The sequence below is a fragment of the Anabrus simplex genome, chromosome 1 (genome assembly GCF_040414725.1).
Source record: "Anabrus simplex isolate iqAnaSimp1 chromosome 1, ASM4041472v1, whole genome shotgun sequence".
NCBI lineage: Eukaryota > Metazoa > Arthropoda > Insecta > Orthoptera > Tettigoniidae > Anabrus > Anabrus simplex.
Window position 1 is genome coordinate 1319108145 of NC_090265.1, and position 17969 is coordinate 1319126113.

The window sequence follows — 17969 nt, forward strand, 5'->3', positions numbered from 1 at the left end:
ATTTCAGAACCTGAAGATATTACAGACCTGATAATTGGTGTTTGGGATCTCCTTTAAAAATAAAGAAACACGTATTCATTTGTTTTTGGAAAATCCAATTAATGGAGGGGGTGAAAAGGGGGTGAATTTTTAAAATGAGTGTATCTATATCTCAAAAGTTTCAAAGTTTATAGATGTAAAAATTGGTATTTAGAATCTCCTTTAAAAATAAAGAAATGCGTATTATTTTGTTTTTGAATAATACTAATAGGAAGGGTGGAAAAGGGTGAAAAATGAGTTGAATGCCCTTTAATGAGGCTACTCATTTTTCAGAACCTGAAGATATTACAGACCTGAAAATTGGTATTTGGGATCTCTTTCAAAAATAAAACAAGTATTTTTTGTTTTGGAAAATACAATTAATAGGGGATGGAAAGGGGGGTGAATATTTAAAATGAGTGTAACTATATCTCAAAATATTAAAAGTTTACAGATGTAAAAATTGGTATTTAGAATCTCTTTTCAAAATAAAGAAACATGTATTTCTTTTTTGGAAAATCCCAATAGGATGAGTGAAAAGGAGTGAAAAATGGGTTGAATGCCTTTAATGAGGATACTCATATCTCAGAAACTGAAGATATTACAGATCTGAAAAAAAAAAAGGTATTTTGGATCTCCTTTAATAATAAGGAAACATGTACTTTTTGTTTTTGGAAAATCCAAGTAATGGAGGGTTGAAAGGGGGGTGAATTTTTAAAATGAGTGTATCTATATCTCAAAATTTCAAAGTTTACAAATGTAAACATTGGTACTTAGAATCTACTTTCAAAATAAAGCAACACGTATGTTTTGGTTTTCGGAAAATCCCATTAGGAGGGGTGAAAAGGGGTGAAAAATGGTTGAATGCCTTTAACAAGGATCCTTATATCTCAGAAACTGAAGATGTTACGGACCTAAAAATCAGTATTTGGGATCCCCTGTATAAATAAAGAAACATGTATTTTTGTTTTTAGAAAATCCAAATAGTGGGGGGTGAAAGGGGGTTGTATTTTAAAAATGAGTGTATCTATATATCAACACTTCAAAAGTTTGCAGATGTAAAAACTGATGTTTAGAATCTCCTTTAAAAATAAAAAACACATATTTTTTGTTTTCTGTAAATCCCAATAGGAGGGGTGAAAAGTGTGAATAGGGGGTTGAATGTCTTTAATGAGGATACTTATATCACAGAAACTCAGACCAGACAGTTAGTATATGGAATCTACTTTAAAAATACAGAACCATTTATTTATTGGTTTTTGGAAAATCTAATTAATGGGGGTTAAACAGGAGTGACAAATTGGGGTAAATTTTTAGAAAAAGTATATCTACAGTATATTTCAGAAACGTAAAATGTTAGAGACGTAAAAACTGGTATTTGGAATCTCCTGTTAAAGAAACAGGTATTCTCGGGAAATCCAATGAAAGGAGGGGGGGGGGGGTGAAAATTGAAAAATTAATTGAATTAATTGTATGAGAATACTTACATCTAATAAAAACTAAAGTTGTTACAGACATGAATATTAGTATTTAGATCTCCTTTAAAAATAAAACGACGCATTTTTTTGTGGGGGGGCGGGGTATCATCTTTGGGGGCTTGTGTGAAAAGGAGGTGAATTCGTTTCTTGAGGGCACGTATCTCAAAAACTGAAGATAATCAGTATTTAGAAGATCCTTTACTATTAAAGAAACAAATATTTTTTGCTGGAAAATTCACTTAAGTGGGGGGGAGTGTGAAAGTAAGTGAAAAAAACTTAATTATTTTTATGGGAATACTTATATCTCAAAGCTGAAAGTAACACACGTGAACATTGGTATCCGGAATCTCCTTCCTTCTTTTTTTTGGGGGGGGGAATCAACCACGGTGGGATGAAAAAGGAGGTGAGACCAATTGATTTTAATGTTCATAATGTACTTATAAGGAGCCTCCGTGGCTCAAGCGGCAGTGTGCTGGGCTCCCACCGCTGGGTTCCGTGGTTCAAATCCCGGTCACTCAATGTGAGATTTGTGCTAGACAAAGCGGAGGTGGGACAGGTTTTTCTCCGGGTATTCTGATTTTCCCCATCATCATTCATTCCAGCAACACTCTCCAATATATTTCATTTCATTTGTCATTCATTAATCATTGCCCCAGAGGAGTGCGACAGGCTTCGGCAGCAGGCACAATTCCTATCTTCACGGCTAGCTGGGAGTTTATTCATTCCATTCCTGACCCGGTTGAATGACTGGAAAGAGGCTGTGGATTTTCAATGTACTTATTCTGATCATAAACCGATCATTTTTAATCTTTCCTGGGATCATTTTCAAGAGCCATCTTTTCCTTTGGAGAACCTTCTTAGATTACAGTATATTCTCCTGGCATATAAATAAAAATTTAAACACATTTGAAATAAACGATAGGTATAAGATTGTCCGTGCAATTGTTCACCTCTATAATAAAGTCAATAATGCACGGAAGTATGTCATCGTATCGCCAGAAGTCCTGCGCACTTGCCTACGGGCTACAATGGTGCTGGTCACATTGTCATCAATGACAATGGCAGCAGATGTAATTTTCCGCCAGGTAGAGGTCTTGCATCTTGCTGTGGGGTCCAGAACATCAATAATAATAATAATAATAATAATAATAATAATAATAATAATAATAATAATAATAATAATAATAATAATAATGTTCTGGACTGTCGTCAAAATGTGTGGAACATGCTGGAAACGGTTCCTGGATGGGTAATGACTACGATTGGAGTCTGGCCACCTGTTCAGTACCACCAAGGCACCCAAGACGACACCACGCCGGATCTCCTCAAGGATTTGATCCACATTAAAAATGCTTATAGAAAAGATGGCAAAGATTTAGGGACCCAACTGACTGGGTGGAATACCTGGACCTAGCCCGGGAAGTATGAAATAGGTTGTTGGAAAGAAAGATTGAAAAATGTGAGGAACGTTGCCGTAATCTCTCAGAAAACGAGTCAGATTGCGAATTTCGGCACAATCTCTCACTAAACAAGTCAGATCGCAAATATCGCTGGGTTAGAATATATATAAAATGATAAGCATTCAGTTATAAATTTCAGTATAATACCGTAGTGAAGCACGTGTATCTTGCTAGTTCATTAATATTTCTGTTATCAAAGCAGTACGGTAAAAAGTATATGACATAAATGATCGGAAATTTAATACTATATAACTTTAGTTATGTAGTATTTGTCGATAGGATCACTAATAACACAAATATTTGAGAATTAACATCTATATCATCTGATAACCAAGCAGGCATCAATTTTTGGTAAAGAGACAAAATCTCTCATAGTGCATTGGCACTGCCAGTGGCTCCAAATAGATTACGCAGTGGCCTCCACGGTATGCACTAGCCAGCATCTTGGTAGGTGTGCTAGGTACCAACTGATGAGCCCAACCTAGCACACGAGGGTGAAATGCTGGCAACCAGGAATGAGTTGGCTGGAAAATTTACAATGTCCAATAACGGACCATTTATACTGGTATTATAAATTTACTCATTCGGGACAAATATTTCAGATTCCCTATGGGAATCAACATCTATATCATCTGATAGCCAAGCACTCATCAATTTTTGGTAAAGAGATAAAGTCTCTCATAGTGGACTGGCACTGCCAGTGGCTCCAAATAGCCTATGCAGCAGTCTCCAGCGTATGCACTAGCCAGCGTCTTGGTAGGTATGCTAGGTACCAACTGATGAGCCCAACCTAGCACACGAGGGCGAAACACTGTAAAATTTACAATGTCCAATAACGGACCATTTATATTGGTATTATAAATTTACTCATTCAGGACAAATATTTCAGCTTCCCTATGAGAATCAACATTTATGTCAACTGATAGCCAAGCAGGCATCAATTTTTGGTAAAGAGATAAAATCTCTCATAGTACATTGGCACTGCCGGAGGCTCCAAATAGCTTATGCAGTGGCCTCCACGGTATGCACTAGCCAGCGTCTTGGTAGGTGTGCTAGGTACCAACTGATGAGCCCAACCTAGCATACGAGGGTGAAACTAGAGCTGGGAACGGTAGGAGCGTAGCGGAGCAGTTGTTTTCACTCATCCTCCGGAGACCTCCGGTAGTCCTCCGATTGAATTTACTGGCGGAAAATTCAAATGCTTTAACGTGGGCAATGTTGTAGCCGTGGCCACTTATGGGTCAAGACCCACTCGGCATCTACCGATGTTTATACGTACAACAAAGGACCTGTATGAGGGAACATGTATGTATTCATAATATGAGTTAGAAGTATTCTGAGCTTTATCTGAGGTATTTGATTCCCATTTAACACAAGCATACCATCCAAGACAATTTCTTCTGTCAATACATGTTCACTGTCTTCCTCCTCTGGAGGCCTACCTACTAAAGGCCCTCCACCATTGCTCGCCATGAGGGTAAAAAAAAAGCCTATTACAACTACTCTTACCTTACCAAATTGTAAACTTTCACCTATGAGACCAAGAGGTTATAAACTCCTCCACACATATACTCACACCACAAGAGACCAGTAACTGGGCAATCACGTAAGTTTCTCTGGAAGTTCACTATCTGGCTGTCCAACGTCAACTGTGTGGCAGCCTTTTAATTACTATGAACAACAAGTCAGCAACATTCATTGCCAACATAATACTGAAGATTAAAATAAAACTTTCCATATTTGAGTACAAATTATACCTAACTCACACTGCACTGTGGTTTACTGTGCCCCATTCCTCCCTTACAGTAACTTAATTAACAAGTTTCATGCATGCATATATGAAATATAGTATAATAAATAAATAGATAAGTAAATAAATGAATAAATGAAATCAATTATAATCCATAATAAATTATGCCTACATTACCTTGCTTTTTCAGGATCATTCCAGGAGAACTGTATTTATTTTTCTGTTGTTTTTCTTTCCAAGAATGAAAGGTTTTCATGCGCAGCATCACTTCCTCCCTACATGCCTAAAACATAATATATATTTTACATTTTTGTTGTCAACGTATGAACTGATTTTGAGTCATTAAGGCTTGCTATTCACATCATCAGCCCATTAATAAAAAATTAGAGGGTTCTGATCCCTTCATAAAAATGAAAACCTACAACCTGTTTTCCAGTCATTGACTGGGTCAGGGATGTAATGAATGAAGCAGATATAGGCTACTAGTACGATGGGGTCGCCACTCCCAAAGTGAATTATTAATGACTGATAGATCTTGTGAAATGTGAATGGAGAGTGTTGCTGGAATGAAAGATGACAGGGAAAACTGGAGTACCTTTAGAAAAACCTGTCCCACCTCCACTTTGTCCAGCACAAATCTCACATGGAGTGACCGGGATTTGAACCACGGTATCCAGCGGTGAGAGGCCGACACGCTGCCATCTGAGCCACAGAGGCTCTTCTAATCCCTTCATAAAAGAGAATATTAGTTTGAAAGCTGGAATGTCTTTTTCAGCAAAGATTAAAATTATAACTACATTAACATTAATTAATCTTATAATACCAAAGTTGGAAAAAAAAATTAATTTGAGCAAAGTTGCATAGGAAATGACCCAAAAAAAATTAATTCAAACTAAGTTTGGCCTAGATGAGGCCTGTTAAAAAATTAACCAAACTTCAAATAATGTATACTGTTCAAATGCAAAGTTCTAACAGTTTACAATAAGTGGCACTATGTAGTGATATCATCTGCAAGAAACTAGCCATTTGTCATGCATTTCTTAAACAATTAGATATCGTTCAGCACCTGTTAGTTTAAAAGTGTGCCGAGTATGAGTTGCAACTGTCAAGATATCTGAATAATATGAGTAGTGTATCAACATTTGCTTCTGCTTTAAGCTGGAGGAAATGTTTATGAAGACACACAGTGGTGTGGAACAATTCATTGTGACTGAAGAAAGCATGGTGCATCAGGCTGATTGTGGAAGTATTGATTGGTAGTCTTTCTTTGATATCAGTGGTATTGTGCACCATGAATTCCTATCTGAGGGGCAAATGGTGAACCACTGGTATTATCTCCAAGTCTTGAGACATTTCAGAGAAAATGTAAGGAGAAAAAGACTAGACATATGGAGAAACAACTCCTGAAGCTTCCATCAATGCAAAAGTACCAACTCACGCATCACTGTTCATTCATGAATTTTTCACAAATATAAGTCAACTGTACTTCCCCATCCAACCTACTTACCTGATTTAGCCCTGGCAGACTCTTCTGCTATTCACATCCTGAAAGGATGTTGATTTTAGTCAGTTTAAGAGATCAAACTGAAATTTCATGCAGAACAGTGCATGATCCCCTAACTGCCTACCAGGACTGAAGCACACCGATTCTCTAGATGCAGTCCTACTACCTTCAGTGTCTGACCTTGCAACCTGTTTATTGACATTACAAAAGCCAATGTAACAGGGAACTGCTTTTTCTTGAAATTGAATGGCAAGTCCAGTGGTATTAGTGGGATGCGTGGGACAGCCTGTCAAAATAATGCCCTCGATAATATCGAGCCTGATGACTTTGACAACCAGTCTGGTGTCATTACACAGTCTGGGTGCATCCCAATTGCACATCAACATGACCATTGTGCCCATTTTAAGGTAGAGTTTGTGAGATCGAACCCCAGATATTTCCAATGAATTGTAAAAAAATCTGTTGGATAACTAATGGCCTGGTCATTGTCTATAATGGTGTCAATGGAGAGGAAGGTAGTGGTCTCCCCAGTTAACAACTCGATAATTTTCTTGTTGAAGGAGTTCCTATGCTCAGTTTTTTGATCAAGTATTGCCTGATCATTCAACCAGTCAGATGATAGGTAGTTGTGGTGTATGTCAGGAAACACTGAGGAAATTATATTATCTGTATAAGTGACCAGAGTGCCAAAGTTTGGAGGGAGCACGATTCTCTGCTGGTTATCAGCAGAAAATTTCCCTTCACCTATCTTAAGAAGATCTGCCAAAAACAATCCTAAATCTGTGTTGTTGTGCAGAAGCACCCTCATGTTCTTTGTCAGACTGAGTTGAACAACAGAGTTCCATAGGACAGACATCCCCAGGCAGCCACTGATCTCATCAGCAGGGGTACCTTTCAGTATGATTAGCAATGTCAGTCAGAAGTCCCTGGCCAACAGAACAACCAGGCCTCTCATCAACTGATTTTTGCCCTCATGTCCTGCAGTATGCAGTCACATGCCTTTAGAATGCACTTGTGAGCCATGGTGGGCTCATTCCATACCAGGAGCTTACATTGCAGCAGTAGTTCTGCCCACTCCAAGTTTTCACTGATATTGTACGTAGCCATCTCACTTTTGATCAAATTCAGTGGCAGTTTGAAGGCAAAGTGTGCCTTCTTCCACCAGGTAACAATATGGATGTGATTCCCAATGATGCTACAGCTACTACAATTCAATTAGCTTTTCTAACTGGAGCCAACAGTAGGATAACCCTAGAAGTGCCAAGTGTTTTTCCCTAAATGCCAGGCCATTTTTACATGCATTACACATTTATGTTTTTAACAAATTTAAGCACGCTTAGATAGATAAAAGTTAGACATAATGCACACCATATTACTCAGAAAGCTTCGTTTAACATCTTTATATAAGTACTAGCTGGTGTACCAGTGCTTCGCTACGGAATACAAAATTGCATACGGAATTCTAGTGTACACGTTGTGAGCAAGATTGTATTAAATTGCATAGCTCTTAACGTTACCCTAGAAACGCGACGGGGAAATCAACAAACATATTTTCTCATATGAAGACTGACCCGCTTGCATACCATCAGTCACAATCAGGTTGGGGAGTTTTCATTATAATGGTAGACACTCACTCTCCACCTACCTTTTTACATCCTCAGAAAGACTGTTTTAGTGGTTTTCCCAACTGAAATGAAATTACAAAGACGTCAGTAGGAATGGCGCGATTAAAAGCAATTCTTTCATATGGAATACTCGATCAAATGAAACACCACACATTTTCTCACTTTTAACAAACAGGACTACACTGGCGATCTAACAGTCCAAAGTTCCACAGTTGGAATGACTAAGCCACAGACAGCCGTGATTCGTGAACACTCTTCGTCGTTTTTCGGCGGGGAGAGGGTCGAATAGTGGAGACTCCCAGGGCAAAAACTATGCCCTTTTACTAATCTGTTTTCTAAGAGTACCCGATGAGTCAAAAAATATCAATTCACTACACTGGCGGCGGAAAAATCTATCTGACTTGGAGGCAAATTTTTCCTCCAAGCCAGAGGAGAAACCCCCTCTTCACTGATAATTTGAAATAAAATGAATGTAGAATTTAATAAAGGTGAAGAGGAAGAAGCTATTCTAAAGATACAGCTCTTTTCAGGGTTAAATTTTGAGTTATTTAGTGAATTAGGGTGCTATAATTTGGAATAGGCTTAAATTGTTATTCTAGACCAGGCCATACTACTACTAATACTACTGTCAGCCTCTGCATTAAGTATGCACCCTACTCATTCAAAACAGCACATCAGAGTAGGGATTGAATAACTCTAATACTATGAAGAACCAGTGTGTTACCTACCAGCTGTATCAGAAAAAGTATGAACCAGAGGAATGGCATGCTAAAGAAGAAAGTTTTTTAACACCCCAACTATTTCCTGCCAATATTCAGTCAGGCTATTATACTCGGTACGCAGCAGTAATCCCATCTATCGGAGTGGAGAGGCAGCATAAGAGACAAATAATATCATAACAACCAATGGTCAATGTAATGTTATTGTTGATCAATATTATGCGCTTTCGATATTGTAAGCCTTCACATTTTAGTCTTCTTCCGACTTTGAAATATCACTCATCATAGTTGGTACAGCAAAACTGAATAAAACATAAATGATCGGAAATTGTATTCTCTGTAACTTTTGTTATGTAGTACTTTTCGATAGGACCAAAAACGTAGGAATTTAATACTTAAATTTTTGGTGCCTTCCCCTAAACTACAATTTCATCCAGGGTGAACACAATTGTTTATAGCTTAGACTGTAGTTTTTTATTCCCCGACTCTATATACCGATTTTCATTAAATTCTGTTACCCCATTTTCTCGTGGCTCAGCGTCGATGTGGACTTAGCAACAAAAATACAAATTCATGAATATTTGTGTTATCATAGCCGGTACAGTAAAAATGTATAAGACATAAATGATCGGAAATTTAATTCTATATAACTTCGGTCATGTAGTTTTTATCGATACGACCACTAATAATATAAACATTTGAGAATTATATTTTAGGCCTGCCCCTCAACTACCATTTCATTCAGCATGAATAAAGTTATTTATAACCTAGATTATAGTGGCTCATTCTCTGACTGTGTATACCAGTTTTCAATGAGATAGGACCTCTAATGATGTAAATATTTAATTACATTTTAGGCCTTCCCCTAAACTACCATTTTGTTCAGTGTGAATAAAACTATTTATAGCCTAGATTGTAGTGACTTATTCTTCGACTTTGCATACAAATTTTCATTAAGATAGGACCACTAATAACATAAATATTTGAAAATTACATTTTAGGCCTTCCCCTAAACTACCATTTCTATTAGAGTGAATAAAATTGTTCATAGCTTAGATTGTAGTGACTTATTTCCCGACTTTGTATACCAATTTTCATTAAATTCTCTTCATCCGTTTTCTAGTGATCCGTGTACAGACAGACAGACAGACAGACAGACAGACAGACAGACAGACAGACAGACAGACAGACAGACAGACAGACAGACAGACAGACAGACAGACAGACAGACAGACAGACAGACAGACAGACATTACGGAAAAGTAAAAAGTGCATTTCCTTCTTACTGCAGACATGACCGATACAGAAATACCATTCTTTTCAAATTCTGAGCAATGTACAGACAAAACCCTTATTTTATATATATATAGATGGACTTAGCAACAGAAATACAAATTTATGAATATTTGTGTTATCATAGCCGGTACAGTAAAAATGGTCGGAAATTTAATTCTATATAACTTTGGTTATGTAGTATTAATCGATACGACCAATAATAATATAAATATTTGAGAAATAAATTTTAGGCCTGCCCCTAAACTACCATTTCATTCAGCATGAATAAAGTTATTTATAACCTAGATTATATTGGCTCATTCTCTGACTGTGTATACCAGTTTTTTATGAGATAGAACCACTAATGATGTAAATATTTAATTAAATTTTAGGCCTTCCCTGAACTACCATTTCATTCAGTGTGAATAAAATTATTTATAGCCTAGATTGTAGCAACTTATTTTCCAACTTTGAATACCAATTTTCATTAATTAGGACCACTGATAACATGAATATTTGAAAATTAAATTTTAGGCCTTCCCCTAAACTACCATTTCTATCAGCGTGAAAAAAATTATTTATAGCTTAGATTGTAGCGACTTATTCCCTGACTGTGCATACCAATTTTCATTAAATTCTCTTCAGCTGTTTTCTAGTGATGCGTGTACAGACAGACAGACAGACATAAATTACGGAAAAGTAAAAAGTGCATTTCCTTTTTACTGTGGACATGACCGATACAGAAATACCATTCTTTTCAAATTCTGAGAAATGTACAGACAAAACTCTTATTTTATATATATAGATTAGATAATTCACTTACTTATCTGGTGCGTATCAGGCGATCAAATTTTGGAAAACTAAAAAAGCTTTTTTTCCTTCATATTTTCAAGTTCACAATTAGGCATAAAAAACATTCATATAAAAAAATCACTACATACAAAACATGCAAAATTTCTTCTAGTTTTTCAAAATATTCATTTCTCAAAAGTAAACGCAGAAATAAAATCACAAAATTAAAAAGTTCCGAGCTGCACACAGTTCCGTCAGCCACTGAGCGCTACTGGGAGTCATTCTCGGAGAGTTTTATTTTCCTGCCTGGCCTCATAGGCCTCCAGAAATGCTGCAATTAATGAAAATATTCACAGTGCACCCCACAATTACATCAGTGACACCAAGAATGGCTTCGTCCCCTTTTTTCACGTGACCACAAACAGCACACAATCTTTCCTTTCATCCGGGTAGATGAGATAGTTCATGTTTGAGATCACCTTCTTCTGCTATATTCGCTGGTGGGTCTAGAAAACAATTCTCCTACATGACCAGTTCTTCTACAATACGCACCATGAATTTGTGTCTTGTCAGCAGGCTATCAGTGTTTTTTTGTGTACAGAATGAATGCATTCACTAGGGCCATGTCCAGAGAGTTGTAGAAAACTTTCAACCAATATCTCCTGGTGGGTATCAAATAAGTAACGTAATAAATTGATTTGTCCTTTGCATCCACACCTCCCATAAAAAATTATACAGGTTTATAAGAACTGGTTTCACAATTTCCCACCCGTTTCTGCTCTTTATCACCTTATCTTCAGCGAGATAGCCAGTTGTAATGAGATAAACGGGTTTGCTCCTCCTGTGTGTTTCCTGGACTAGCAGGATGTCACATGCATGTTTAGGCACAAATTAGCTAATACAACTTCTTTCTCTCGAGAAAATCCCTTGATGTTTAAAGGGATAACAAGTGGTCTTGAAAAAGACCGATATTTATGCAGTCCTTTTGGACAGAGACCAGTTGTGAAAGGATCAGTCGTCAGCACATTTAGTTGCATCATCTGACGTTGCACAGGTTACACCCAATTGCTATTCATTTCTTGTACATCTATAATTGCAATCTTCATGGAGGTTCCTTTCATGTACCCCATCCTATTCTTGTTGTACAAGATGACAATAAGAGGAACCCCCATGGGCTATCAACTTGGGAGCATGAGTCAGTGACCGCATGCCCCCTAGTTGAGTCTAGCATTTCCACTCGCTTGTGCTTGCCTCCTAGCTTTCACCTTTCCTACCCAACCTCCCTTGATCAACACTTGTTCTCTTCCAACAGCAAAGATATTAGATTCTCAAGACTTAGGGAATTTTATATTTTCACACCCTTTGTGGCCCTTGTTTTTTGTTTACCTTCATTCTTCAAAAGGTCAGGCATCTTCCATTTTTCTCTGATTAGTATTAATAGAGGATGATTGTCTAGCCATACTTCCTCTTAAAACCACCACCACCACCACCACCACCACCACCACCACCACCACCACAAGTTGTGAGTCCATGAGAGGTCAAGTGATAAAAAAGTGAAATAAGGAAGGACATACTGGTCCAGAAACTTTTCAGACTGGATCTGAGAACTTGAACACTAATGAATATTCAGTGGAGTAGTGGTTACCTGCAAAGTTCAGATATATGGTACATACCTTTATGAATTCTACATCATTTGCAGTATTTATGGTATCACGTAGTTGTGCTAATGTCATTTTTTCTACTGCAGACTTCCGTTTTAGTGTAGACATCGTAGGCACAGGTGCTTTACTTAACCTGCAAATTTGAACGCAAGATTAATATAGGCCTACCAGGTGAATCAGCTGCCCATACCAGTAGTGTTTTATGTAAATCACAGTATTACATACTGTATGTTCCGAAAACATCTTTCCTTCCAGTACACACAGTAAACACAGTAATACAGATATCTTTGAATTTACAAACTACAGAAAAATAGGAAGCTGTTATACCATCATCATCATCATTGTACAGCTCCAGTTTCCTGGGTACTGTTAATGAGCCTCTTCCATTTCTTCCTGTCCATATACAACTTGTCATGGAGAACATGTTATGCCATAATATTATTAAATAATTAAAACCATGAATGTGCTCTCTAACTGATCTAATATGTAAATGAAAAGTCTGTGAAACAAAGTGGACAATTGTGACTGTGTAAAAACTATCACATGCGCTGTAATCTACATTTATTGTGCCACAGTGAAGTGTAGTTTAGATGGTAAGAACAAGCTGAACATTAAGGTGAACCAGTCTTACACATGACAGGTTTGAGTCCAGGGCAGGGATACTCTTTTATTTTTGATTTATTGAGGTTTTACCACCTCTTAATATACATCAAATATCCTCTTTATTGCTTATTTTCAGTGAATGAAAGAAGGCTCGATATACCCTTAGTGTTGGATGGAGATGGGATGGGTAGTGGGTTAGTTACGTCAGTTACGTTAGCAGTTACTGGAATTGATGACCTGATTCACGTCTGGAATGCCACTGAATTGATATTTTAGTGCACTGTAACACAGGTTTTGGCTATATTTTGTCAAAGATGCTTGGGATTTTCTGGCTCCTGGGTGTAAAATGTTTGTTTCAAATGCTGCACAGGAAGAAGTCCAATGAACTGGCAGGCCAAGAGATAGGTCCTCCTCTTCCTACCCATTTTCCTGGATGTGTCTCATTCAGATGGTTGCAGGCGGCTGACATCCAATGTGGTGTTCTCCTCAAGCAGAAGTGGGAGTTCATGCCATAGAAAGTGCAGGTAGTGTGTGTCTGTCAAATGTCCCTCAAAAAAGTACAGCCCATTAAGGCAATCACCCAAAAGTCCATACCACATTCACTCCCCATTGCACTTGATATGCTGCATGTCACACCCAGTGTGGATTGTCAGCACACTAATAGCTCCTATAGTGCATGTTTTGGTGGTTGACTGTAATATTATTGTGGAATCATGATTTGTCTAAGAACATAATTTTTGACAGGAATGCTGCATCATTTTCGAGATTTCCTAACAGCCACTGACAGAAATTTGAGCTTCAAAATCCTACCCATGGGGCTCCTAGTTTAGCTGTAGATGGTAAGAGTTATACTTATGTGCATGCAGTATTCGTAATACAGAAGACTAGCTGATGCTCACCTGTGTGCAATTTCCTGTGTACTTGTGGAGGGTTATTGAGAGCTTTATCTAGAACAGCCTCTCCATTCTAACCAAACGTGAGTCTTCTCTTGGACAAGTGGTAACTTCTGATGTACCCCAGTTGTCTATAATGTTAAAGAATAAACACAGACCAGTGCATGCTGCATGCAAGCAGCAAAATGCCGCTATTATTGTTTTTGTGTGCTGCCCATACTGCATGGCTGTATGAAGTTGCTTCAGTCATTTGCCATGTATTCCATGGACAAATGTGTTGACATGCTCATTCTCGACAGGGAAGTAAGAGAGAATTCATTGGAGGCACTACATCTGAATTAGGAAAGGATCCAGCTGTAAAGACTTTCTGCAGTGTTGAAAAAGATTACAATTAATAAAGACATAAGGACTGTTAACCTGTTTCATGTATGTACGCAGACCGAAAACATGGCAAATTAAAACTCATCCAGAATTATTGAACACTAGCTATAAACATACATATGTAGGTAATATTAATTATTTACCTTGAATATTGGAGGTACTCCATCACAGAGGTCCATAGGATATTATTAATTTTTTTGCAGCAGCATGTTAGCACAAAAAAGGCATAAGAGTCATTCCACAAATAAGTTATTATGACAATCAAAACCCTTATATCAGATAGTGTTGGAGATGACTAATCTTTCATTCTACATCTTCTAGTTGGGGGTGTTGTCTGTTGTTTCCATTTGTTTCCCTGAATTACTGTTTCCTGGTGAACATTTTGGTATCAAGAAATAGTGAAAAGTACTCTGTAGGCTGGGTCACCATATCAAAATATGAATGTAAAATTGGCCCTTGATTAATATTATATATTGGAATGGTACTTGAAGATCCTGGGTCTAAGCTACTCATGTCAATCCTTTCAACGGCTGTTTTCTTCTCCAGGGCACTTGCGTTGCTCTTGCACTGAGAAGACTCACTACTTGAATTTCCATCTTTGGACTCTTCAAAGAGAAATCACTTTCATCTACATCCGTAGTGTCCAAAATTGAAACAATCTATTAATCACTGACTCTGTTCTTACTAACCATGTCGCAAAATAGGTATATAAATTGCTAAAAGCCAGTCCCAAAACTCACAAACCATGCTCGACTGAACACGATAGCTTCTTACAGCTTGTAAAAAGCTAGCAAGAAGATATTGCAACTCGATTTGAGGATTTCCCTTTCAGCCAGACCTGTGTTGATCAAGTGTCGTTTACTGCCATCTGTTGAGTTTGTTTATTACTACATGCACCGGTGTTACTCAATCTTTGACCATTTAATTTATTAAATACTGCTCACGGGCAACCTCTTACAGGATTTAATATATTAAATTCCACCCTCTAAGAGTTAATAGTATTGACAAGTTGAAACCACATATTTAAAGGTGTTTACAGAAATGTATAATTCATTTTAAGTCAATACGGACCTAAGATAATTGACCATTATGGTTAAAATAGTTAATTCTGATCTATGATAGCTTGCTACATCCACATCTGACTGTCTGGACATGTAACTCACTCACTGAGTAGTGGTGTTGTTATAATTAATGACATCCCCGCACCTATGTAAGGATATAATTAACACAGACCGGTACAAGGAAATTTTCCTACAATATGTCGAGCAACTGCATGACATTGAGTTAACCAAGGATTACTTTTAGCAAAACAGTGTGAACTGCTACACATCAACTGAGTCTCTCACTCTCATCAGCAGCTTCTTTGGGGACAGAGCAATCTAAATTTGTGGTCACCAAGATCACTGGACTTTATGACCCCAGATTATTTCCTGCGGATAAACTGATTGAAATTGACCCTTAACAATTGACTTTTGCCATCTGCTCCACTGTAAATACCATCAATCAATCACTACTGATCTGCATTTAGGGCAGTTGCCAAGGTGGTAGGTTCCCTATCTGTTGTTTTCCTAGCCTTTTCTTAAGTTATTTCAACAAAATTGGAAATTTATTGAACATTTCCCTCGGTAAGTTATTCCCTTTACTATAAATGAATAAAAACCAAACCCCCAAACCCCATGGCACTACAGCCCTTGAAGGGCCTTGAACTACCAAGCACCCGCTGCTCAGAATGAAGGCCTGCAGATTGGGAGGTGACGAGGTCAGCACGACGAATCCTCTCGGCTGTTATTCTTGGCTTTCTAGACCGGGGCCGCTATCTCACCGTCAGATAGCTCCTCAACTCTAATCACGTAGGCTGAGTGGTCCTCGAACCAGCCCTCAGGTCCAGGTAAAAATCCCTGACCTGGCCGGGAATTGAACCCAGGGCCTCCTGTAAGGGGCAGGCACACTACCCCTACACCACAGGGCTGGCTCCTATAAATGAATATTTGCCCCAATTTGTCCTCTTGAATTCCAACTCTATCTTCATATTGTGATCTTTCCTAGTTTTAAGGACACCATTCAAGGGGAGATAATGAGGAAGAGATAGGAGATTATGAAGTGTACTTGACGGGTGTTAGAAAGGGAAGGGCAGAGTATGGGGTAGAGCTGTTTATCAGGAATACCACTGCATGCAACATAGTTTCTGTTAGGCATGTAAATGAGCGAATGATGTGGGTAGATTTGGCAGTTGAAGGAATTAGGACGAGAATTGTCTCAGTGTATTCACCATGTGAGCGTGCAGATGAGGATGAAGTTGACAAGTTTTATGAAGCATTGAGTGACATCATGGTCAGGGTCAACAGCAAGGATAGAATACTGCTAATGGGCGATTTCAATGTGAGAGTTGGAAATAGAACTGAAGGATACGAAAGGGTGATTGGTACATGTGGGGAAGATATGGAAGCTAATGGGAATGGAAAGCGTTTGCTGGACTTCTGTGCTAGTATGGGTTTAGCAGTTATGAATACACTCTTCAAGCATAACGCTATTCACTGCTATACATGGGAGGCTAAGGTTACCAGATCCATAATAGACTACGAGGACGGTTTTAAAAGTTCTCGGAATCACCGCTAGGTGTCAGTGCTAGAGCAATGAGGTTCCCGCGCAATAATCACAAATCCTTTGTGAGTGAACACGTGGCGCGTCAGTGCTCTAGCTGCAGGAGTGTGGTAGTGACGACCCTTTGTTTTTGTTCCCGCGTAGTGATTTGTGAAAATGGAAAAAACTGAGATTCGAGGAGTGATTAAATACTTTGTAAAGAAAGGTATGAAAGCAAAAGAAATTCATGCCGACTTTCAGAACATACTGGGGGACTCTGCTCCTTCATTTTCAACTGTTGCCAAGTGGACCACCAAGTTTAAATTTGGTCGGGAGAGCTTGGATGATGATCCGCATAGTGGACGGCCAAAAAGTGTTACAACCCCAGAATTTATCACAAAAGTGCATAAAATGGTCATGGAGGATCGTCAGCTGAAAATGCGGGAGATTGCTGAAGCTCTAGGGATGTCTTCTGAATGGGTATATTATATTTTAACCAAAGAATTGGGTATGAAAAAATTATCCACATTGGACAAAAAATGCACCAGATTGGAAATGTCCGAACAAAGTCTGGCCCGTTTTCAGTGCAACCAAGAAGATTTTTTGTGCCGGTTTGTGACTACAGATGAAACTTGGGTCCACTATTATACCCCAGAGACAAAACAGCAGTCAAAGCAGTGGCAACATGCTGATTCACCACCACCAAAGAAAGCAAAGGCAGTGCGTTCGGCCGGAAAGATCATGGCCTCAGTTTTCTGGGATGCAAAAGGCATTCTGCTCATAGATTATCTTCCTACTGGCCAAACAATTATGGGGCAATACTATGCAAACCTCCTAGACCAACTACAGGAAAAGATATGTGAAACAAGGCTTGGTTTGGCAAGGAAAAAGGTCATCTTTCATCAGGACAACGCTCCACTGCACACAAGTGTTATTGCCATGGCAAAACTTCATGAACTGGGGTACGAATTGTTGCCACATCCACCTTATTCACCTGATCTGGCACCATCATACTTTCATCTATTCCCCAAGCTGAAAATTTTCCTCGGTGGATGGAGATTTTCTACAAGGGAAGAACTGACAGCCGAATTGGAGAGGTATTTGCAGGCCTGGAGGAATCTCATTTTCGAGATGGGATCAATGCATTGGAACATCACTGGACCAAATGCAATAGTCTACAGGGAGACTATGTTGAAAAATAAAAGCAGTTCCACCGGGGTAAGATACTTA

At 38.4% G+C, this 17969-nt stretch overlaps 1 protein-coding gene across 1 annotated transcript in view; it reads right to left on the minus strand.

The window, feature by feature from the left end:
* The window catches only part of LOC136858300 (unconventional myosin-VI), a 384418-nt gene that overhangs the window by 29606 nt on the left and 336843 nt on the right, over nt 1–17969 (minus strand). Inside the window, exons 20-21 of the mRNA XM_067137739.2 lie at nt 12295–12415; nt 4884–4989 (exon numbers count right to left, since the gene is read on the minus strand). Coding sequence (XP_066993840.2) covers nt 4884–4989; nt 12295–12415 — 227 coding nt within the window. The remainder of the gene's footprint in view (nt 1–4883; nt 4990–12294; nt 12416–17969) is intronic.